At 41.6% G+C, this 26,337-nt stretch overlaps 1 protein-coding gene across 1 annotated transcript; it reads right to left on the bottom strand.

Moving 5' to 3' along the window:
• Positions 1-12,442: 12,442 nt before the first annotated feature.
• Positions 12,443-13,659, bottom strand: LOC108152205. Its single transcript, XM_017281363.2, has 2 exons — positions 13,222-13,659; positions 12,443-13,158 (listed from the first exon to the last, which is right to left on the bottom strand). The coding sequence occupies exons 1-2, from the start codon at positions 13,612-13,614 to the stop codon at positions 12,736-12,738; spliced, it is 816 nt and encodes a 271-aa protein (XP_017136852.1). The 5' UTR covers positions 13,615-13,659; the 3' UTR covers positions 12,443-12,735.
• Between the last annotated feature and the right edge of the window lie 12,678 nt (positions 13,660-26,337).

Here is a 26,337-nt window from a genome sequence, read left to right as displayed (position 1 = left end):
AATCCAATATATATTAAATATTTTATGTTTAAATTTAAACAATTTCATACGAATTTAATGGATTATATGTATTAGTTTTTAATACAAACATTTGGAGATCAAGTGATATTTAAGTTTATTATTTTTTATGTATTATGTATTTAAAGACCGAATATTTACTAAAAAATATTACAACAAAATTAATCAAAAATATTATTTTTGTGTTTATATTTCATTATATTATTCTTTGTATTTAAAGACCGAATATTTCCTATACAAATTTACTACAAAATTATAAAAAAATATTTTTTTGGATTCATGTTTAATTCTATTTATTTTTTTAAGCACCGAATATTAACTAAAAAATATCACTTAAAAATTAATAAGAAATATTCTTTGTTGAAAAAACTTCCCCTTTTCTAGAGAACCTGTGGTTTCTGTGAATCCCAGAACTTTCGGCTACAAACTAAACATTTTTAATGGGTAAAAGGGTATTTAAGGCCTCGACCCCCATTCGGTAATAATTTTGAGTTTCTTTTTGCTTTCTCTGGGCTTTGGGGGGTGTGGGGGGGTGTGGCTGTTGCTGCAACCTACGAAACTTTCCACAATGCAGTGGGCGGACGCGGGGTCTATTTTCAGCGCTACGTTTAATGGGTTTCCTCACATTTGACATTTGCACGGAATATACACACACACAAACACATATAATATACGGATAATGTGCACAATGTGCATGTAAATAAAATTTTAGATTGTTTACAACCCGTCTAATTGGGCGTGCACCTCCAAGGAACCAGAGTTATAGACAGATTCGGCACGGCCCGGTCTTGGGCGATTCGGAATGGTTCTTAAGTCTAGGGTTTCCACCGATTTAAGGTCCGGGGAATGCAACTTTGAACTTGGTGACGCTAAGAACTGTAAGAACTCAAGATTGTTAATGTCTTGTTTACTTGGCCTTCAAGATCGAATGGAAATTCGATACTGGACGAGGCTATTGATATCTCCACAATTAGAACGTTTTGTGGATAGATCCGTTTGGCTGATTGTGAATACATTTCGGATATAAAAGATTGGATTATTATTATTATTATCGTTGTTCCCCCATCGACGGTGCCCGTCAGGCCCTAACCAGGAAACGTCAAGCTGTAAAGTCGTTGAAGGATGATCTACTCAGAGATTCGCTTATTAACCAGACAATGCAGAGGCCTTCGGGCCAGGTGCCTTCCCCCGCTCCTTCTCTGCGCCGAAATCCTGGCGAATCAATCAGGGGACCTGTCCCTGTCGCTGTCCCATTTTCATTGCACATTTCCTGTTGTTGTTTCGGTATGCACTTTGCCGCCTTCCAGCGGGGCTTTACCAATCTTATCCGAGGCAGAGATAACCATCTCTGGCAGCAGAGAGGGCCTGCCTCTCACAAATCTCTATCGGATGATGCACAAACCGAATGGCAGTGCCAATCCCAGCACAACCCCTGAACCCGACAGACAAACATCGAATACAAATCGTATCGGCTTTCGTCGGGGCAAGTGTCTGGGGCAACCTGATCAAGGGCTTATCTCGCCGAACGATCGATCGAGGCGGAGGCATACAGCATTTGTCATGGGGGATCAGTCGGGTCGATGGTCGGGGGGCCTTGACCTGCACAGATCTCTCTCTCTCTCTCTCTCTCCTACAATAGTCCCTCAGTGCCAGGGCATTGTTGTCATAAATTACACTTCAATTGTTGGCCTGGGATAGGGCTAGGATGGGATTGGGATTGAGATTGGCATTTGGGATGTGCAATCAGTGCGTTTTCCTTTTTTTCTTTTTTGTGTGTGTGTCTGCTTTCTTTCTTCTCTGTTTTCCTTTTTGTGTGTTGAATCCCGGAGCCCCGTGAAAAGTGTCAAAAATATCAAATGTCCTTTTGTAGACAGGTTCGCCTACTCGACAGACAGGAGCGGCTCTGCTGCGCTTTCTTCACGCTCTGTGCATTTCTATGAGAGTATTTCTAGTCGTAGGACTACCTAGCAGTCCGTCAGGTTGCCAGGCTGCCAGGCTACCTGCCAGGCATAATTAATTTAATCATTGCTCATTGCACACATTGAGCAGCCCGAACAAAGAGCAATCTCTCTGTGTCCCTGCCCCTGCCCCTGCCTGCCCCTGCCCCTAACAACAAGAGGCACAAGTGTCCATTGTGCAGGCATCCTTGTGACGTGCCCCAGACCCACGACAGGCACCGGGGCACCGGCACGAACAATCTCTGCGATGCGATGCGATTCGATGTGAGCCTAACAACCGAGTCCAGACCCGGCCAGACCCTCACCCCCCAGCAGCTCTCAGACAATCGCATCGCTGGGACCCCTACTCCAAGCCATGACAAACAATATTCGAAAAGAACCTAAAGCCGAACCCGAACCCGAACCCTGTCCGCACCGCACCGCACCGCAGCGAACCCTCATCGGCTGATTGAGCGCTGAGGTTTCTCGAGTTGATCTTCTTCATCCGCTTCGTCATCGTCCTCCTCATCCTCATCCTCATCATCATCATCAACTCTTCATTTGTGTGACAAACAAAGATGACGCTCGAGAGAGATCAAGTCCGGGCCCCCAGACCCAGTCTCGGGCCCAGTCTCCGGCTCAGGGATGGGCGTGCAACATGATCGATCGTGTCCATTAGAGCCGTGAAGAACTTAGAAGTTGCTAATGATTGTGCATGTTTTTTTTCCACAAGAGACAAGAAAATATAAAACTAAGAGTTTTTCTATCTAAAAAAAAAAATAATAGAAAAAGAGTTTAATTTAATTTAATCATTCAGTTGTACATAAAAAAAATTTATACTAAAAACGACCTAATCCAATGGAAAAAACAATAATAATCTTGCTGTACACTTAGGAAAAAAATTGGCTAGTAAAAAATTAAAAAAAGAATAATAAATAAATAAAATAAAATAAAAAAATTAAATGAAATACAATTAACTTTGATTTAAACATGATTAAATAAATAATAAGATTACAAAATTATTTTGATAATATTTATACTTTAATAGCAATACAAATTAAAGTAAATTGATTAATTTAAAAAAAAAACATTTTAATACGTCCCATATTTTATATAAATTTTCAACACTTAAATATAATAAAATAAATTTGTCGGAAATGTATTTAATCAAAGTATAAATATGTTTAATTTAAATATAAAATATATTTAATTATTATATATTATATTTTTACGATTTCCAGGCATCGGTATACACTTTTTAAAACTACTCTACGGGGAAATGTTGAAATATAAGCCCCTAATCCAGTGTTCGTTCTTCAGAAAAACCAGAAAAAAATAAACTAGAGCTGTAGACGTAATAATCACCTGACAGGGAATTAGGTAAATGCTGAAAGAAAGAAGTGCATAATCCGATTGTTATCCAACAATCTTATTTCTCGCTTGGCATTGCGTGACTATCGTCGAAGTGGTCACGCACTCATCTCTGACAGCCGGTGTCCCACTGTGAGGGTCGGATCGCCTGACCGACGACACACAGAAGACGACGACTGATCGACTGATGGACTGATCGACGTTCAGACGGACGGACAACCGTGTGCGTGCTTACCAAGAAACGAATGATCAGAAGTGCTGGGGAGGGGGGGAGCGGGGAGTAGAAGTGTGAGGGGCCCGGCGTATTTTGGTAGTTAAATTGTGGCCCATTGTCTCTGGCTATGGCTCTGTCTCTGGCTCTGGCTCTGGCTCTCCACTGGCTATTTGTACAAACAGCCACATGCATAAATTGTTGCTAATATCGGGGTATTGATGGGACTGGGATAGGGACTGGGACTGGGACTGGGACTCGGGTAACGAACTGGTTTGCCACAGCTGGGCCCTGGCACCTCGATAGTCGGGCCTATACCTGTACCCATTCCCTATCCCTATACCTATACCTATCCCTATCCCCTATATGGCAGATAGGTGTTCTTCCATGGAAAGAAATGAAGCAACATCTCATGGCGCGCACTTTGCATATAAATCATTTTTATGACTTGTTATTTTTCACTATTTATTTTACTTTTTTTTTTGCCTCTCGTTGTTTATCGAAGGAAAAACAAAGAGTTTTTTTTGTTGATTTTTGTTGGGCTCTGTTCTCCCTCCACTATCGTATCTGTATTTGTAAATTACAACATTATTTAGCTTTGGCTGCCGATGCGGGATTGAATAATTGCCGGACTCCATCCGTGGCAGGGGTGTCCAGGGGGGCCGCTATCGTAATTAAAGGCAGCCCCCAATGAGAGCTCTCGGTGCGATGCCTCGATGCCTCCTGCCGGGCTGTATATAGGAGGCTATCCCATCTATGTGTTTAATTAACAGCTTTTGACCTTGTCTAATCGTCTATAAACAATTGCCCTTCGATGCCGAAAGCTGAAATCGACTTTTATACCGACCGGGAAGTCCGATTCGGACACTGGAAAAGTACCTACAGTTACGTATTGCCCCGACGAAGAATGAACGACCGCAGATAATCCCCGCCACAAACTAGAACCCCTTCCCCCCCACCAACGCGAACTAAAACCAAACCAGACGACAGATTTATCTGTCTATAGCTATTAGGCAAATGAAATTAGTGGGAATTGGCTACTAAGGGCTAGGGCTTTGTATCTACGGCTGTCGCAAGTCCAAGGGTTATTTCTGTAATATCAATCAGATTAACAATGATTAAGGGGCCCACAAAACGGTCTACACCAATCAGAGAACCAACAGACCACTACTACGGACTAAGATGATAATCAGATTTTGATTAATGGATTTAGTTTTTACAAAAAAAAAAAACAGAAAGAAAAGATTAAGGCAGTTAGATTATCAAAGGGCTAAAAACTACTAAAATCAATCATAAATTTATTTTAAAAGAAGTCTAATATTTAAGATAAATTTAAAATATTTCAAAATAAATATAAATAAAATATAAAAAATATAAATATAAGTCTCTCTAACAGTAACAGCAAGCAACATAATTTGTATCAGTGATAATATTTTATAATCAAAAATACAAAATACAATCCTAATTATAATTAATACAAAATAAATAAATAAAATACATATATTTAATTTAAGTATGATATATATTGAAAAATTATTTAAATTAAATATATTTAAAGCAACAATAATCATTTATCAGTTTATTTGTTTACAATTCCACTCCCGGTTTAAATCTATAAATTAAATTTTAAAATCGAAATTGAAATATTAAAATTCTCTTGACTTTTTTCTCTGGTCTTTAAGTATTTTCTGAATTATTTATTCCCTTTTCTTGGTGCAATTATTTCTCAAATACCATTTAAGCCTTTTAATGAATATTAAATAGTTATTAATCAGAATGAAGTACCCCCCCACCCTGCCCTTTGGCTTCCTATTGCTAATGGAATTTAGTAGCGAAGCTTTATAAAATATTCAAAATCAATTTTGCCCATTCCAATAGGGATACCAGCGACTCTTGGACTCGAAACTTGTTCCCCCTTCCCCCGCCCCACCCCACCAACAGATCTGAACAATTTGTTTACACTCCTTAACAATTTATGTGGCATTTAAGCTGTAAATGTCCCCTCACTCCCACTCCCCACCCGCAACACACTCTGTCGACCCGATATTGGGTCGGCGGGGTCCCAGTCCCAGTCCCAGTCCCAGTCCACTGTCAAAATCGCATAATCCACCACAAACACTGTTTTTCCACGGACGGACATGCCATGTTTCTTTGGGCCAGTTGTTTCTTTGTTGTTTTCTTTGTTTTTGGGGTGCGGCTGCGGCTGCGGCAGAGTAAAAATTTTAATATAAAGTAAATTTGAAATAAACAAAATGTTTGTAATATCAGAAATTTATTGCAATTGTAGGCCCAAAGAACAACGGAACGGAACGGAAACTGAAACCTAGCGGGTGGCGTGGGGCGGGGCGGGGGGAGGAGATACGTAATGGCATTGGGTGGCAGAGAGGCAGTAAGGCCGGAAAGAGAGGCGCACTGGAGGCACTAGAGGCAGAAAGGAGAGAGAAGCGATTTATAAAAAGAAAAACCAAAATTACGCGACTTGTTTAAATTCTGAAAAGCCATTAAACGCAGCTGGGGCCCCGTCCCGGACACAGAGGCAGAGGCAGAGGCAGCTCCCAATCCACATCCACAGCCACATCCAAATCCAGACCCGGTCCCGAGACCGGGCCAGAACCGCAATTATCATGAACGCAATATCCAAAAGGGGAGCCCAGGGAAGTGGCAGGCAGGCAGGCAGGCAGGATGGGACATGGGGCATGGGGCCTGGCAAACACTTTGACGCAAAAACTTAGATCGTTAAATATTTATAAACGAGCTGAGAAAACACTCTCTCACACACACACAGACACACACAGGGACACAAAGAAATTAGACAAGAGGGACCTGGAGGACCAGGAAGCGGACATCAAGTGGACACCAGCTGGATGGCGATGCCCAGCGTCAGCGTCAGCGTCAGTGTCCCCCCAGGGAGAGCCACGTCGGGGCTGTATATCAACACATCATAATCCCATGCCGTCGAAATGGCCATGGAACGAGGGGACAAGGGGCGACGGGGGACGGGGGACGGGAGACGGGGTGTCGTGTCGGTCTAAGCCTCGAAAGGCCACCGCCTGTTTATAAGGCTTAAGCTTCGGCCTAATATGGCTTTAATGAGCTGTCCAAAAGCCGGCTCGAGATGAGCCCCCGCCAAAGGGGTGTCAAGATTTCCGGTTAAAGTATTTTCATGCGTTTACTTCCTTCAAGAGTTGCCATTTTTCCATAACAACGAACGAATTCCCAAAGTTATTAAATGTTATTAAATGAAATTTAGGCCATTTCCGGTTTAAAATTCAGAGAAAATTGCTATAGGATAAAGAGATAAACAGATAGGGATCGGATTTTCAATGGAGAAGAATACAAGTGAAGACAGGAAAAGGACTGCGAGTACTTCGGATAATCCTCTGTTTGCCATTCATTGAGAGTTTCTGAAGATTAGGACACCCCAGAAATGAGCTCAGCTTCAAGGTTTGTGAAGAGTTTTGTGAATAACTGGTTTAAGTATAAAATATAATAAATACAAGATATGTAAGTATTGGGTATAATAATAATTCTAAAATAAAGATACAAAAAATTCTAATTTTGATTTTTATTGTATAATTATTATTTGCTATTTTTATTGAATAATTATTATTCTTGATTTTTATTGAATAATTATTATTATAATTATTATTCTTGATTTTTATTGTATAATTATTATCATAATTATTATTTTTGATTTTTATTGAATAATTATTTTTTTTGGATCAAAACATTTATTATATAATTATTATTTTTGATTTTTATTGAATAATGATTATTTTTTATTTTTAATGAGTAATTATTATTTTGGATTCTTATTCTTTTTGCTTGAAATAAAACTCAAAAAATAAAAAAAAAGAGGGAGAACGAAATTTTGAAATATACGTTTTATAGTAAGATCTAACAGGAGTGCGGATACTAAATTTGGTTACTCTAGCGTTAATAGTCTCTGAGATTTGTGGATGCCCCAGATTTTCGTTCTTTACGTGGGCGGAAGGGGGTGCGGCGAAATTTTGACACAAAATGGTCAAGGTCCGATATCACAGGAGTGTGGATACCAAATTTGGTTACTCTAGCCTTAATAGTCTCTGAGATCCTTGAACTCACATTTTGCAATAGGCAAAGCCGACCATGAAACCTGTGTGGTTTATTTAGTATTATTTTCAGTATATTCGCAATAAAATGAATAAAATGAAGCTTCGAGCTTCCTCCCGCCCCTGGAAAAATTCCTCCATTCAGTGTTCCATTGAATCCGTGTGACCTGCACTCTGAATTCACGTTGCATCGAATGTACTTCTGCTCTTGCCGAAACTGAATAATTCAACGACCCAGCAAGCTGAAAGAATCGATCCGTACATCACTTACGAGTATGTTCCTGGTCTAATGACCGGACCCCGCACTCCCTTTTTGGACCGCCCAAAATCGTTTTGGCAGCCAAAAACAAGACTAGAATAAAAACCCAAACTGTAGACTCCACGGGCGAAATCCACTTGCAATCTCCACTAACCTTCTTCCTGGCTTCCCCCTTCGTCGGGGTCGCTTACTCTGTTGTCGGGGATTTATGGGCCTGGAGTGGAGTGGAGTGGAGTGGCACCCCACTCTCTGGCAACAGCAGCAACAGCAGCAGCAGCTGCAGGGCACTACAATAGTTTAATTAACATTAACGCTGACGCCAACTACTGATGGCAATAAAAAACCATTAAAAGGAATTTATTTTAAGGACCGAACAGGCAATAAATCACATTACATGTCGCTATAAAAACAAAAGCCAACAAAAAGCTCTCTCTCTCTACTCTCTCTGTCTCTTCCCCCTTTCATGAGGCAGGTGGGGGCGTGGCACCTACACTCCAGAAGAGCAAAGCCGCTGGGGCTGGGTGGGGTGGGGGTGGGTGGGGTGGCAATAAAATGGATGGAAAATGTTTTGTATATCGAAAAATCAATGCATCAATTTCATTTCAGTGCGGAGGACTTGCCAAAGGGGTGAGGGTGGAGAGGTTACTAGAGGGGGTGGGGCAGGGGGCGGGCCGCTAAAGGGAGAAATAGTAGTAAAATTGTGATGTTGTTGTTGTTTTTTCTGTTGCTGTTGTATATTTTTTATGTCCATAGTTTGTTGCCGCTTTTATTTGTTATCACGAGTGCCCCTGGGAATGGGATGGTATGGAATGGGAGCGGCGCTAAAAGCATCGGCATTAAAAATGACGATAGCACATCAAAAATGGAAATTAATGGCGATTATGTGGCACATAAAAACATGGATGGCAAAACTAACTGCCATATAAGTAATGCGATTACAGTCCATACCATGAGCCACCCCCCCCCCCCCCCACACCCCCCACCATTCCTAATTGATAAGGAAATATATTTCAGATTTTATACTTTTAATGGGGATAGTTATTCGACGGCGAAAATCATACCAAATCCGTGTAGAGATATAAAAAAAAAAGAAGAAACATAAAAAGTGGGGATTACAGTGCCTTTAATATCTCATAATACCATCCAATGGATCTGAGATTTCTTGTACATGCAGTGGGATTTTCCGTTCCATGAATATTCTAGAAATGTTCGAAAACAAAGGATGGCACGGAATACCTGCAGTTCAAAGTGCTGTTACAGGTAGGAAGAGCTATTTATCATTGGGCTGTTTATTGGGCCTTTTAGACCTGTTCTTTTATGCTGCATTTAATAGCCTTCGATGTGAACACCTTTGACAGTGTATGACTTGCATTTTACAAGGTTTTAAAGGTTAACAAAATTCTATAATTTATTCAACAAAAATAAAAAATAGTAAAATAAAAATCATTTTATTTTTTGTTAAAAAAATTTCACAACATAATACAGTAAAATTAAGCTTCTAAAAATTATCCAATCTTTTAATAAAAATAAAATAATAACAAAATCATATTTAAATAAATAAATGGTAAAAAATAATAAAATAAAGTAAAGCGTCTAAAAATTTGCGAAACATTTGGAAAATAATTGGATATTGGAAAAACGCTATCGAAAGGCAGTTAGCTCCAAAGTCGGGCACTGTATTAAATAATGACTATATTAATTATATTTATTTTATTTAAATATTATTTATAAAACTATTCCGGAACTAGCTACTAGGCCTTTCAGCTCTGCTGTTAATAATAAATTCGTTTCTTTTATATTTTTCAAATTTATATTTTGTTTAATATTTAAACTTTGTTGCTGAAATCACAACAATATTAAGTGAGTCTTCTTTCTGTTTTCCGCTCAAAAGCCCGAAAAATAATACGTTTTCACTGCCTCAGAGGAACTTTAGAAAGTAATGACGATTATGCACTATAAATTCCATGCTAGTCGTAGACGTAGTTGCAGTCGTAGTCGCCTGCTATCATCATCCGAGTATCAAGCACTATAAATTTTCATTGTACTCGTACTCGTACTCGTACTCGTGCTGGTCGTATCCCAATCCCAGTGCAACTTTCACCCGTTTAAGCCCCGTATCGTACGAGTATCCAGTGCCAAGTAGAACATCAACTGGCTGTGTCTGTAGCTGTGGCCGTGGCTCCCCCAGACACATGACAAGTGTGGTCTGGTTAGGTCTGAGGTCTGGTTTTCTATGCTTTTCTATCGTTTGGTTTGGTTTGGTTTGGTTTGGTTTGGTTAGTTTTTCATCCGTATATGTATGTCGTGTGGTGTGGTGGTGTCTGTCTGTTTGGGGAAGCGCATAAAATTGACTGGCAGAAGGAAACACATTGATTTGCCATTTGAGCGCAAATTCATTGCAATAAAATCAGCGCTGGTAAAGTTTTTTTTAATGCCACTTTCAATATTTGTTTTCGCACACCCCAGTGCCTTCTCTGCCACTGCCTCTTGCCACACTGCCTCTTGCCACACTGCCTCCCGCCTTTGCTGTTGTAGTGGCTGTTTGTTTTGGTCCTGTTTTTATTTTATTTTTCGCTGCGATATATCCTGCACACACTCCACGCCCCATCCCGGCGGCAATTGTAAAACGCGTTTTGTAATCGAAACTTTTAACGACTTGATGCGATTGGAAATTGTGTAATATTGGGCACTAATACACACACACAGAGAGAGAGAGAGACACACACACCACTGGCATATCGAGCACATATGGTGGAGTGGGCCACACATCCGAGTAGTCCTCGGGTGAGTGTCTGTCCTGTCCTGTCCTGTCCCGGTTGTGGAGGGTCCTTCAGATTCTTTACTGCTGCTGCTGCTGCTGCTGCCTGGGGCGCGGCGCTACGTATCGCTGAGCAGGGCATATCGGTTGATTGGGCAAAGCAAAACCAAAGGCAACAAAAAATACCAAATGCATCGGACATATGTAAGAGGATATATATACATGTGTGTGTGTGTGTGTGTGTGTGTAGTATTTGATTTGCTGATGAGCCATGAATGGAATGGTCCTTAATTGATGCGATATATAATTTGATTCTCTCTCTCTCTGGGCGCTTTTTTCGAGTGTACTCGTCTGTGCTGTACCTTTGCCTTTGATGTCGGCAGTCAGTCAGCTGTTTAAGAGAACGGAAGCACTTCGGGTTCTGTTCCTAATGAACACAGAGATCTGCTCTGCAAGTAATTACTTTACTTTTACCTCCGAGAGGTAGGCTCTGTATCTGAAGGAGTGTAATTGTTCATTACAAATTGTTTATTCCACAAAAAGTAAGACACTAGTTCTCTAGGTAATCACTTATGGTGCCCCAAACCGAGCGGAAAGGCAGGAGATTACTTGTAGATTTGGCCAAAAACTTTCGCCCATTACCAGGAATCCCATTTTACCTTATTTGTGAGATTTTCATTGACAATTTATGTAGCGCCATTTCCCCACAAAACACACACACACACGCACGCATTAATATCCGTTTTTGGTTAAAAGGGGCTTTTGAGATTCGTCAAGGAGGATTCCTTCGCAATCGGAATCGTTATTTCCTCTTCGAAAAGCAATCCAAGGCGACGACAAAGATGTGCTAATAAATTTCAACTTAATTTCCGAAATGTGCAACTAACACATAAAAAACAAAACCAAAAGCACTCACACACACACGCACACACGCACACACACAGGACCAAAGGAGGACGACCCTCTCTTGAGGCATTGTTCTTGGGTAAATTTCGAGTATGGTTTTTGCATAAAACTTCAATTTAAATTGACATTTGAGTGGAAAGTAATTGCATGATATGCACAGAGCATAAAAAAGGCAGAACAGTCACCCCCTACCACCCCCCACCCCACGGAACCGGGACGGGGCGTGTTTAATATATATGGGTCTCCCCACCCCTCAACCCACGAGCGAAGGACCAGGAGGGGATACTATTTTTAGGGCATTAAATGCGATTTGCTTCTGTTTCCATCCATCCATCCATCCATCCAGTGCCGGGAAGTTCTACTGAGCTCATTATGCGCTCGTTTATATGCCGCATTCGTTGGTGGCAGTGGCGGTGGCAGTGGCAGTGGCTGTGGCAGTGGCAGTGCTGCAAACTTTTGTGCACATTATGAGGGTCTGTTCTGTTCGGTTCTGTTCTGTTTGGTGGGGAGGGGGGGGAGCGCTTTTGGGTTCCGGGTTTTTGTGCCCGAATGCGGGCAATTCTTGTCTCTGGTTTTGCTTTTTGTTTCTGTTTCTCTTTTAAATTAAATGCCAATAAATTTGCATTTTTTGTTGTTGTTTTTTCTGTTACCTTTTCCCCACCCCCCCCAACCCTCCCATATAGCAATTGCTCTAAGTGCGGAGCGTAGCCATTGGGGGTTGGTGGCAGGGGGTTGGGGGGGAGTGTCATTTGCTTTGGGCACTCGTGCCTTCGATTTGCTTTACTTTCACTTCGTTTTGGGGGGCTTGGGGGCTTGGGGGAAAAAGTTTTTCAATTCCCGAGCCCACACACAAAAAAAGTGACCAAGTTTTTACAGTCGCAAATAAATGTTGTTAATTTGTTTTAATTTCGGGCACATTTATTTGCTAATTTCCCGCGACAAGGCCGCGCCGTGCCGCCCATTGAAAAATGGCTTTGAATTCGATTCATCGATTGGGGATGGAGGGAGTCTCGGGTGTCCATCTAGGGCAATGCTGATACTTTTAGGGGTAGCCCAAACTTGGTTAATTTTTTAGAAAATTATTTATATATTTTTTGGAAAATTTAGAAAATAATTTTAGAGTTTTTAAAGGTTTCATTGGCTAACTAAAACGATATTTATGGGGATGCCTTTAGCGAAGCTTTTCAAATGTCTCCCTCCGTGGTGGGAGGTTGGACCTGCCCCGAATCCGTCGATGCCGAAACGTTGCCGACTTGCGGCAGGGCCTTGGAGCTTGAGCTTCGGCGCACCATCATCTTCTGGAGCTGGTCGACATGGCTGGGCTCCAGTTGCTCCATGCAGCCGTAGTAGAGGATGTCCGATATCAGCTTTCGAGCGAGTATCCGCTGGAGCTGGGAGAGCTCCTGGAACTGGCTGCTCCACGTGTGGGCCAGCGCCTCCGTGCCGATTGGGTGCGTTCTGCGCTCCGGCATCTGCTGATAGGTGGAGGGGGAGGAGTACTGGGTTGCGGGGGGCGAGGGGCAGGAGTCGGGAGATGGCAACGATTCCTCTTTAATGGTCGGGCGGCACCTTTTGGGCGATGATATTTCGTAGGCGGGATAGAAGATCTGCAAAGGCACTCATTTTGAGGAAATATCTGCGGAAAATGTCTCTACTCGATCCTCGGTTACCTCTTCGCCGTCCAACTCGTGGGCTGCTTCCCCCCCGGCACTACCGGCGCCGCCTGCTCCCTGCACGGGCGGGGGGGCCTCATCCTGGCCCTCGAGAAAGCCCAGCAGATCAAAGTACCACAGTGTGGACTCGAAGGGCAGCCCCTCCTCGGAGCACTGCTCGCGCTTGCGCTGATCCCGCCGGAAGTTGGTGCGGAACGAGTTGATCTTCTTGACCACCAGCGAGCGGTTGGCGTGCGGCTCCACCTCGCGCAGCTTCCCCACCAGCTGCTCGTAGCCGGCGCTCTTCATCGCCCGGCTGCTGTACTGCGGACTCCGGACCTTCCAGACGGCCGGCAGCGATCGGTAGAGCAGCAGGAACTCGGTCCAGAATTGCCGGTCGCGTGAGTTCATCTCCCCGGCTGTCTACTGGCCACGAATACACGCACAACACTGAAACGCCACGCTCCGAATCGGACATGCACAATCTTGCATGCGCAAAATGTAAAGAGAGCGGGAGGGAGAGTGCGGATAGCGCTCTCTGAGAGCGCTCTCGGCTCACGCTGTTTGTGCAAACGTCAGCGCTTTGATTGCGCTCCCGCTTTGTGCTGCCATTCGTTCGAATGAGCGAAAGGCAAGGGCGCGGGCGGGGTAGGGGGGGACTGCGCAGGGTGACAATGATTCGATTACACGCGCCTCTCTCTCTCTCCCACTAGTACCCTGCTCTTCTAGAGGGCCAGGGCATGCTCGGTTGGGCTTTTAGAGGGTAGCATTTTTTGTTCTTTCCAATCGAATTTCTTTCGACAAAAGTTCGTACAATCTTGGTCATTTTTTGGGGAAGAGATCATCACCGAGATCAGACCTACACCCACCGATGGGTGTCGCTTTTTTCGTTATTTTCCCATGAACACCCTACACCGAATCGTGCCTAGTACTTGTTCGGAAAAAGGTATGCACATACAAGCCACATATATTTCTATATTATGGATTCAAATCCAAATGACGCAATTTCATATTCCATTAGTGACGTAGAAAAACCCACAAACTGCACATTTTGTGGCTCTTTTATGGATAAATGGAAAAATACCTTGGGAAATGGGTGCCAGTATTTCATATATGTAAGTAGCTCTTTTAGATGGATAGCTGGCAGTAACCTTGGATGCCACTATTTCCTAAGATGATAAGGGGGAACACTTTAGTAATACATAAGTATTTATTTCCTGCCATAAAACCCATAGTTCGAATCGATAAATCTTGTTTGGCTCTTACTTAAAGGAAGAACAATAATAAAAAAAATTAAGATCACTTTAAAATTTCCCAAAATATAGCCTAAAGGGGCTACTATTTTTTTTTCACAGGACTATCTGGTGTCTAAAGTATTATTAAATTAATAGTAGTAGAATTTTGTAGTAGTTGCCCTAATCGTGTGGGGGTGGAGGGGGGCTGGAGGATGACTTCTTTGGCTATTCTTTCGAGGATGAACAATTCTTTAAAATTTCCCAAAATATAGCCTAAAAGGGTCTCTATTATTTTTCACACGACTATCTGGTGTCTAAAGTACTATTAAACAAAAAGTAGTAGAATTTTGTAGTAATTGCCCCAATCGGGTGGGGAGGAGGGGGGCTGGAGGATGACTTCTTTGGCTATTCTTTCGCAGGATTAATAATATTTTTCCCTTTTTTTGTGTGACTTCTTGTCATAAGTAAATTTTAGCCCAAAGTTATTTGGCCAATGCAAACAGAAACAGAAACAGACCATTCCCGGCTTTGGTACTGCACTTCTTCTTCTTTATTCGTAAAGTTCTTTAGCTGGTTCTGGTTTGGGGTGCCACCCCCACTCTCTCCCCCCACCCACCATATTTTTCTGTTTTCTGTTTCTTCTGTTGGTTTGATGGCCGTTTTCTTTTCGTTTCGTTCAGATCCAAGTAATTGAAATAACGTTATTTACATGACAAATGCCAAATATTTGCCAGGATACAAATATTGATGCCGCGAGCACATTTAAACATGAAAGCAAACAGACAGAGAGGACCCCCAACCCCCGAACCCCCGACCACCGACCCTCCCCCTGCAAAGAATGAAGACATTCTGCACTTGCTTCAATTATGCGTGAAAGGACGAAAGAGGACGAAAAAGGCAAAAGGCTGTGGGATGCGGGATGCGGGGAATGGAATTGAAGTGAAACTAAAGCCTTTTGCAAATAGTTGTTAAAATATGTCAATAACCTTGCCATTTGCTGGCCCCCCCCGCCCTCCATCACCGAAGTTTCCGCAACCCTCCCTGGGGTCAGAATCAATAGTGAGGCCACCCCCCCCAGCCAGCCATCGTCCAGGACAAGAATTTCGGACAGGACATTGACAACGATGTTCCTGGTGGCTTCGCATAGATCTCCCAGAGGGGGGGGGGGGTGCATGGGGGGGATAGCGCAGAAAATGTTTAATTAAATTCCGGGACACATTTGGCATGTTACATTGCCATTGCCATTGCCATCTACTCGTAACCACAGCTGTAGTCGCAGAACCCCAGAGCCAATGCAGAATGGAGCCAGGAGCCATTGCTGCCCCAGTGCGCCACCCCCTCCTCCATCCCCTCCTCTTCCTCCACAGAGAAATCGCAATAAAAATACCAAAACGTAGCAGAAATTAAGCAAAGCAAATTATGTCGTTGCCTAAGCTATTGACATTTTCCACGTTTTGCTCGGTTTTCCTTGGTTTTCCTCGGTTGTCCTGGGTTTTCCTTGGTTGTCCTGGGTTTTCCTAGTTTTCCTCTCTGTTGTTTTATACCCCACTCGTTTCGTTTTCCAGCACCGCGCAACTGCGGTTGAGGTCACCGGAATTGAGTGCTCCTTGCTCCTTGCTGCTCCTGCTGTGGGTCCTGGCCCGCTTTTGTGCCACCAAAATGGTGGAATGCATTCTGCAGAATATTCTCTGGAAGGTTTTCTTTTATTATTTAGGGAAATCATTCATTCGGAGTCTGGAGATCTCAACCCGCTGATTCACTCCAAGACCCCCCCCCCCCCTCGCTGTGTAATCCTTTTGATATTACCAAAATTAAAAGATAGTTTCCTTTGGCCCCATTTATTTCCATCCTGCCGTCCATCCAATTAGGGAAATAAATTTCCACCCTGAGACGACAAGTTTACAACCCCCCCAGCCCCCTGCCCCTCCGACCCTCCCAAAAACATGATTTAGCTTCCACTTGATGGGACCCCAAGACCTGTCCTGTCCGAGCAGGGTTGGGAGTGGGGTGGGGGGGGGCCCTGCAGCGACCGACTCCATGCAATCAAATGAACGGCCAAATTGCTCGTTTCGGGGCCCTAACTCATCTCCGCAAGTGTGGGGGGGGGGGCATACTCGTACTCGTATACGGTACATAAAATGTTATGGCCATTGCAGAAGAAGAGGTTCAGTTACTTCTGGGGTTTCTCGCCGGTTTTCTCGGGGTTTACTCGATTTTTGTTCTTTGTTCTTTATGGGACGCCATTTGTAAATCTTAGAGACATCTTAGAGACGGCATCTGTGTAATGCGATGGCCTTTTAGAGGCCCAAGAGGGTCCCGGCTCGAGTCCGGGTCCGGGCCCAGGTCCGGGCCAGTTTGGGCCAGGGTTTTACGATCTACCACACACTATACGCGACGCGACGGTCACTGTTAATGATTGATAAACCGCACGGGACCAATCAACACCAAAACACAAGAGACCGAGACCGAGACCCAAAGACCGACCAAAAGAGAGCTCTCCAGAATATCAAATCTGCGGTGTCATCCCCCATCCACTGGAATCGTATCCTATGCAAACTGAAAAACTGAAAACCTCTCTGGCCATCTCCCACTCCCACTCCTGGTCCACGTCTTCCGAGATGCACATCAAATTGGCTAAATTGTCGTGAGGCCTGTGTTTGAGGCACCATCCAGATCCAGGGGGACTCCTCCACCTCCACCTCCTCCTCCACCTCCTCCTCCACCTCCTCCTCCTCCTCTATAGAGTGTGGTGTGGATATGTGTAGGGGGCACCGTGGTCTGAGCATATCTCTCCCTCTATAAGTGTGTATCTTTGTCTCTGTGGTGCCTCTTGTTCGGTTCGGTTCGGTTCGGTTCGGTATACCAGTTTCTTTATTACAAAAAGGGGCTTGGGTCAAACCAACAACACCACATCGCGGTCGACAGCGACGACGACGTCGTAAAAGAAAACAATATTGTAAATAAAGTTTAGACTTTAAGCCAAAACTCGTTTCGAACAAACGAAAACGACAAACCGACCAAGCGACCAAACGACCAAACGACCAACATCGTGACTCTCTGTGATTGTTGTTGCTGTTGTTTGGTCTTTGATGACTTTTTAACAAAAGTCTCGATGCTGCTGCTGCTGCTGCCGCTGCCGCTGCAGTCGTTGCTGTTGCTGTTGCCGATTTTTACTTTGTTTGGGATTTGCCCTTTGCAACAGAGTACTTGAAGACCTACAGTAGGTTTGCCCGGGGATTAGGAACAGATCAAAGTGGCAGCAGGAGGAGAAAGTGCCAGAAAGGGGTTCTATGGGGATTACAGAAGATTGCTTCCAAAAGAACATTTGGCTTGAACGATTTTGGCCAAGCTCTTGAACGCGCAGGCCAATAACTCCTCACCTTGGCCCCCCCAGACACAACGTTTCTCTGTTGTGGCAAGAATCATGGATCGTTGGAACCCCAGAACCTATAAAGCAAAGCATTTTTATACTGGTTTTTTCTTGTAAAAATACAAGAAAATAGCCGCTACGGTTTTCTTTTATAAGAAAAAAACCACCCCAGAAATTGGAGAGAACGCTTTTAGTTTTAAGGACATATTCTATCAATCCTGGAGTCAAAAGACATGGAAAATTATACTGAGGGAAAGTTTATCAGCTTTAAAATTATTGCATGGTTCCAACACTATCGCTTAAAAATAAAAAAAAAAATTTAAAAATAAATAAATTGATGGAATATACAAAAATGATAGAAAATACCTAAATATTTATAAAATAAATCTATATAAATTAATACAAATATACATATAGAAAATAAATATTCATAAATTGTTATAAAACAAATAAATATACATAAATTAATAAAAATATATTTAAAAAAAAAAATGCATAATTATCAAAAAAAAGATATATACATAATACAGTAAAAACAAAAATAAATGTACTACCACATAAATTAATAAAAAAAATAATAAATTATAACGAAAAATATACATATGTACTTACATTAATAAAAATTATAAAAAAAAATAAATATACGTAAATTGTTAAAAATAAAGAAGTATACCAAAAAATTATTATAAATAAATCAAAAAAAATATATATACATAAATTAAAAAAAATAAATGAATATACAAAAAAAATCAACATAAATAAATGAATAAAAAATACATATAAATAAAAAAATCTCATATAGAATATAGCTTGAGTTAATTACTTTAAAAATTTTAAGTTTAACTTTAAAAGTTAACCCAATAACCCAATCTTTGTGACTCTAAAAAATGCTTCTAAAGCTAGAAAGATTATGAAACAATACAGTAGAGTGCAGTATAAGCATAGAAACATATTTATGTATGTATGTAGGATGGACCCTTCCCTTCCAAGTTCTTTTAGAAAATTAGAGTTCTAGCCCAATAAATTATAGATTATTTATTTGGTTGAAAACTTGCATCCATATTGGGTAGATCTTGATCATTTGTCCAGCCACTCAAGATCCAGGCCTAGATTGGGGTCCGTTGGCATGGGTGTTCGGTTTCGAAGGAACATTATCCGTACACCTCTCCCACACCAGCTGCTGGCCAAGAGAGCATACGGGTTTCGGTTCGCTGCAGTTAATACAACTTTCTTGTTTTATTATAATTTTCTTTTCTTTTTTTGTTGGTGTTGTTGTTGTTTGTTTGTTGTTTTTTCGATTTTTTGTTGTTGTTGTTGTTTTGGTTTTTTTTGTATTTTTGTGTTACCATAAAAGCAGTTAAACCACAAACCACATCCATAGCCGCAAAACTTCTTGTTCATAGCAGCAGCGGCGGCAGCGGCGGCAGTGGCAGCGGCAGCGGCAGCAAGAGTAAGAGCCAGAAGCGGAGTGGACTTTGGGACAGACTCTTTGTTGTTTGGCTGGCCGAACCACTTTGGGCCAGTGTTGGTCTCTCGGTCTCTTGGCTTCCACCCTCCTCTCCTCTCCGCGCCGCGCCACTCCTCGCCGCTCCTCACTTCTTTCTGGTCTTGGTCTTGGTCCAAACACCATAAACATAAAACAAATCTATGACACGAAACAGGTCTTCGAGAGGGACAGCGGGACGGACTCTGTCCTCTAGACAGATTCAGGCAGCGAGCGGGTGGCACAGAGGGATCTGATTCGAGTCGGAGTCAGAGTCGGAGTCAGAGTCGAGAACTAACCTAGGTCTAGGAACTAGTTTCTGCTGTCCGTTTCTATTTTTTGTTGCTGTTTTTTTTGTGTATTTTTTATGCACATGTTTATGGGTTTTAAGATAAAAACTATTATGATTGGCGAAACGTGCAAAAAACAACGAAGAACGAGAGAAACAATCTTGACAGCTCTGGAGAGATCGGCGGAGATGGAGGCACATTTGCACTCCAGTCCAGACCAGCAGCAGCACACGACTCAATAGGTAAACCCCATGGCCATGGATGGAGTGTGGAGTGTGGAGTGTGGAGTGTGGAGTGGTGTGTGGAGTGTGTGTTCGTGAAATTTATGCCCTGGCATAATTAACTTTGAAAATGATCTCATAAATTCATGTCGCGTTCTCCCGCGGTCTCCGGCGAGTATTGTTTACAATTCTAAGTCTAAGGCCCCGGCCAGCAGCTGTAGATCTCTCGAATCGAATCGAAACGCTCGATGTTGATGATGCTGAAGTGGAGCACAGCTGAGTGCACTTGGAACACACCATCTGGAGCTGGAGCTGGTGCTGGTGCTGGTGCTGGGCATCGGCTGGTGACCAGTTTGGGGGCATCTCTTGAAGAGCTTTCGAATGGTTCTCATTACCGTTTCCTGTTATGGGCAGTGAGACGTCTACATTCTCTGTGATGTGTGTGTGATAGACATCAGCTATGGGATGCCCAGTGCGAGCACGTATGGCGGATCAAATGATCACGACTCTTGCGATCTGAATCCATCTTGTAAGAGTGTGAATACCCCCACCCCCTAACCACCTAATCAAACCCCCTAATGATGCCATTTAAAGAGATTTTAGCACACAACTTTCTTCTTTTGAGGAACAAAACAATGCCAAAGGAACAGGGGATCCCTTGATTTCTTGGTTTATAAGCCATGGGCCATCTCTCTCTGTTGGATCGTGCGAGGCGAGTGGGTCGGGGGTTGGCTTGCATTAAAAACCATGTATATTTCTACTTTAATCCTGTCTAAAAATAAAAATAATCTAGTTTAATAATTGAATAAAATATAGTCCATTAAAGTCCATTTTATTGGCCATAGAACTTGGAAAATCCATGACTGGGACTAAAAAATATTCTCCTTTTTTTTGTTCTTAAAGAAATGTAACTTTTGAAACTGGAATCCGTGCCGGGGAGGGGGTTCCACTACACCCCTGCACCAATCGAGCGGAAAACGGGGCCCAAGGGTCCCAAGGGGAGGGGGAGGGGGGGGGGGGGGGCACCGCCATAAACTGTAACTTCCTGAATTTAAAAACGCATTATCAAAGGCACATAAATAAAGGTCGACGATCGACAGTCGGCAGCAGTTGTCGCTGCTGCTACAGGGTATACGGGTATTTCTCTGTCTCTGCCTCTGTCTCTTCTCTCTGTCTCTGTAGAGAGAGAAATCATTGAACGAAATCGATAGCTGGCACAAGGCATAGTAAAATTTATTGCACTTTTTCCGCTGCCGCGCAATCCTTTGTTATGGAGAAGCCCCCCCGTCCCCCCATCCCCTTCCCCGTCGCCGCCCCGAAATCCCCGACTCTGACGCTGGCTCTGACCCAAACACTTTCAACTCCAATTCGAGAAACAATGAAAACTCTTTCAAACGAGAAAAACATTAAACAGACTGGCGACTGTAAGACAGAGAGACAGAGCGACAGAGAGACAGAGGAGTAGAGAGTGAGAGGGACAACAAACAGCGAAAAAGCATTTTTCACGAATTAACGTGGCCAGTGAAGCCGAACGGCAAAGGTTTTTTTTATAATTGATTTCCTGCGATTGCAGAGCAAACGAATCAAACGAGAAAGAAAAGCCTTCAGCCAACACCGAACCGAACCACCGAAACAGCAACAACAACAACAACAGAAACAACAACTACAACTACAACAACAAGAGCAATGGCAAAAGCAAAAGCAAAAGCAACCTGAGCTCAAAGCAAGTTCACTCCAAATCGGACTACCGTGCAAACCCATTTTGTAGTTAACAACGCAAAAAATACAAATAAATTATACCTGAAAAAAAAACACACAAACAAAGCAACAACAACAAAAAAAAATAGCACGAAATATTGTTGCTGGGGTGGAGGCACTGCAAAAACAAGAGAGAAAGAGACGGGGACAGAGACTGGGTCTGGGTCCCGGGCACCGAAGTTTGATACACCCTTGCCGGAGCCCCTTGTTTCCGAGGACGGGATGTAAACGTTTGAAATTATAATATTAAATTCATTGAGATTTAATTCGAATTCATTTTTTTTAAATTTTAATATAAATGAAATATTTTTAAAATATAGATAGCCCTTGTGGAACCCATTGTTTCTATGGAAGGGCTATAGTATATGGTCTTTCCTTATTTTTTAACATTTAATATTGACCTATTCATCATAAATACATTGAAATTTAATTAGAATTAATTTTGAAATTTTGTATTGTAAGTAATAAATAATAAAATATATAAAAGAAAATTGAAATAAGAAATTAAAATATTTCAAGATATAAATATAAAAATAACCTTCCCCTAAATACATAATAAATACATAATAATCTAAATAATATATAATAATTAATACAAATAAACTTTTAATTTAATTGAAATAATTGGAACAATATGGGACGGATAAATTATATGAAATTTCGATATTTTTAACGTTTAAAATACATCAAAAATACGTTGAAATTTTATCAGAACTAATTTTTTGTAATTGTCGTATAATTTTAAATAAGAAATAAAACGAATAAAATTTTAATATAATTAAAATATTTCAAAATATGAAAAAATTCATATATTTTAACAATAGTAATATTTATAATATATTCCGATTTTTAATTTGTTTTGAGAATAAACTAAATTTGGTCTAATATAAAAATAGTTTTTTTGTGAACCAATCCAAGGATTGCATGGTATTCAGATCGTAGTCTGGTCTGGTCTATACCTTTGACCAAAATCGTTAGAAGGCTCTCTGACTCTCTGGAAGGGTATGGCTCTGGCAGAGCCCCGTTTGCCCCGCGATGCACAGAGCACCGAAAAGAGAAAACCCAGCAACAACAAATGGTGAAAATAAACTCCGCAAAAGCGAGCCCCTGGACAGGGTCAGGAGGGGGGGTAGGGAGGGAGGGAGGTAGGGAACTGGAGAGGTGACTGCAGCGGAGAGAAGGTTAAAAATCAAGCATCAACGTGAGCTAAATGCAGTGCCTGCCTGGGCACCGACCAGCCATAGAGGCATCCCGAATGCACTTTATCCAGGGCTTGCGTTCTTTAATTGTGTTTATTTCACCTGTAAGGCCACATATTATACCCACTAAAGGTAGGACTTGTCTTAATACCTGCAAAGAGTGGGTCATCACCCCAATCTTCTCTCTTTCTCTGACTGTCAGACAATTGTCTCTTCAGTGTATGTACCTGCTGACATGAGGGATCCCTTCGGATCATATTAGGGGATGAGGACGCGCTTCTTCTCACGATAAGGCTCCGCCATAGATAATGGCATGGGGTGACCCATATCAAGTCGAAACTCCCGCGCAGCCGGGCTGTACCGCAGCTCGAAAAGGTTTTGGAAGAAAACGCAAACGAGCAAAGAAACAACAACGACAACAAAAAAAGAGTACGACCATCAACACGATCATCAACGAGAACCATAAATAAGACTTAAATGGCATGAAAAAGGCAACAGAGTAAAGGCAAACCAACAACAACAACAACAACAGCAACGTTCGACTGCAATCAAAACGCAGGCCATAGCCATTACAACAACAACAACAACAACAGCAACAACAACAATGCCAAACGAAAACTACACCAGCAACAACAGCAACCTGGTCGAGCCCTCCTCGACCAAAACCAAACCACAGAAAGCAACGAAATAAGAGAATACTCGTACACCAGAGAGGAAGGATCGAAGCCTTTGATACCCTTGCAGGATATACATATAGATGAGTATTTATGTATGTATATTTATATGTTCTGGCATAATCATCTGGTTTGAATCAAAGCTTCGCAGAGTCTGAAACATAAACACACACTTCAATTAAACATTAAATACTGCAAACATTTATCTAAAGTACTTTAAATTATTTTACTTAATTGTTTATCTAATATATTTTTATTTATTTTATTTTATTTAAAGTATTTTAAACACTTATTTAAGGTATTTTGTATTCTTTTACTCAATTTATTATTTATTAATTTAATTTATTTTAATTTTATTTTATTTTATTTGAAGTGTTTGAAGTATTAAGTTATTTTAAGTATTTTTAATTATTTTACTCAATTTATTATTTATTAATTTAATTTATTTTTATTTTATTCTATTTTATTTTATTTTATTTGAATTTTTTAAAGTTCTAAGTTAATTTAAGTATTTTAAATTATTAATTAATCTATTTCTTATTTGGATTTATTTATTTTAAGTATTTTAAACACCTATGTTAAGTATTTTAAATTAGTTTATTCAATTTATAATTTATTTATTTGATTTATTTTGATTTATTCTATTTTATTTGAAGTATTTTAAGCACTTATTTAAAGTAGTTTAAATTCAAATAATTTAATGGAGTAAAATACTCCACATATTATTTATTTATTTATTTCAAGTATAAAATAAATAGAATATATTAAATTTATAGGAAATACATATATGTATATTTAAACTAAATTTGAAAATAATTTAATTCAAATATGAAACGTATTTATGTGAAAAATCATACATGTACAGCGTTTTACTAGTATTATATTAAGGTGAAAAAACTTTCTTTTTATGGTATGACTATTCGATTTTCAGGGTGTTTTTCCAGCACAAGACACGGCATGAAGCGATCCCAATATTTGCCCAATACCGCACTCAGATTATGTGCCATATATCCTTAGTTGAGTGGCAGTGCCTCTCGCTGTTGCAACCATCTGATGCCAAGAGTAATACCCACTAAAAGTGTATCAGAGTAATGCTCGTATCAACAACAAACGACCATAAAAACAACAACAGCCGCACCTTCGAACCCACACAGACACACACCATACACATACATATATACACATACATATATACAGGTATAATCTCGCTCATTTCTTGTGTATATTCTCTTCCTCCTGCTGTGGATGGAGCCGAGAGCCTGGAGCTGTCGTCGTCGTCGGATCGTGGCGAGGCGATTCGAAATTAAGAAAAAGTAAGAGAAAGACTAGAAGGCAGAGTAGTGGCCTGGACAACACCGAAGAGTACACGCTCCGCAAGATGCCTCCCTGGGGAGACTCATTCGCGTTGGTCAAGTACAGATACCCGGCGATAGGGTATGCAGAAATCAAATCGAACCACGGACGCGTGTTGGTCTACCATATCTTTGACTCAATCTTGTGGCAGAGCCCCGTCCATGTCCGTGTCCCGGCCTGGACTGTCTTGGATTCGATCCGCAGCATGCGGCTTTCGGTCGGGCCGCAGATCTCTGGCTCTCGCTTTGTTTCTGGTGGCAGAGTGATGGTCGATGGCCGACAGGGGGGGGCGGAGATAATTCCGAGTGAGTGCTGAGGGCGGTGATGATGAACCAAAGGTAAGGCCCATATACAATTGAGAGGCGGACGGCATTTCGTTCTGGTTCTGGGGGAAAAAAACAAAAAAAAAAACAAGAGCTCTTTTCCCAAAGATCGAATCGGTTTGGCTTTGAGTTAACCAACAAAATTAAATTCCCCATCAAATGCAATAATTTAGTGACATACAAAATACGTTTGTATAGTATTCCATTCTAAATGGAACAAATAAATAAACTTGGCGCCAGACAAACCTCTGAATATTTATATTGTCTGCTAAACGGATTGGGTCTTCAAGATCTCTCCCCTCCCTCTACTTCTCTCTCTCCCAAAGCATCACCACAGCTAATTTATTCCAAAATACGGGAAATGCATAAATAAATAAGCCAAACCGAGCTCTGACACTTGCAAAAATGAAACTAATGCCAACAGCAACAAAAAAAAAGCCAACCCAAAAAAGGCAAAAGAGTCTAGATATATACCCTATCGGATAGACATTTCATTAAGGGTTCTCCCACATACCTCTCTTTGATTCCCTCTGAACTGCAATCGCTGTTAGGCACCTATGATACCCCTGTTTCAAAAAGAGTATCGAAACCGGGCCAAGATCGGTTTGAACGTTTGTTTTGCAGACATAAATCTCAAGAGCAAAACAACAGACAACAAAATGTGTGTGTGGAAGCCGCAGGGCTACAGGTCCACGGGTCCACGGGTCCACAATAAATTCCCATTCCATCAAAAGATTTCAAATTAATTCCCATAATTTTGTATAGCTTCTCTTGTTGGTTATTAATCGAAACGGGTTTTGTGTGTGTTTCTTTAAATTGCAATTCGGAACATTTCGATTGTAGGGGACATACATTTCGGCCAGCCCGGTTCTGGTGGGGCTTTGTGTTTCTCTTTTGGCTTTTGGCAGACACTTGAGTGAGGTTTGACTGTCTCTGAGGCTGTCCGACAGTCCGACTGTCTAGCTGTCTGGCTCGGCTTATGTGTTCATTTGTTTATCGCTGGGACAGTCGCAGGCGGCCCCAGAAACCAGTCCGAGCCCAGATGAAGTTCTATCGTAATTGCGTATAACTTTTGAGTACAATACATTAAGGTATAATTGTCAGACAGACTGGCAGCCCAATGGCACAGGCACAAGCCCCAAGAATGGGGCAACAGCAGCACACAGAAGGGGCAGAAGCAGGCAAAGGGGCAGGCAGGCGAAGGGGCAGAACTTCAAAATGGGAAAGA

Source organism: Drosophila miranda, chromosome XR (assembly GCF_003369915.1).
Source record: "Drosophila miranda strain MSH22 chromosome XR, D.miranda_PacBio2.1, whole genome shotgun sequence".
In the NCBI taxonomy this organism is placed as follows: Eukaryota; Metazoa; Arthropoda; class Insecta; order Diptera; family Drosophilidae; genus Drosophila; species Drosophila miranda.
This window is presented reverse-complemented; position numbering and strand designations above follow the sequence as displayed.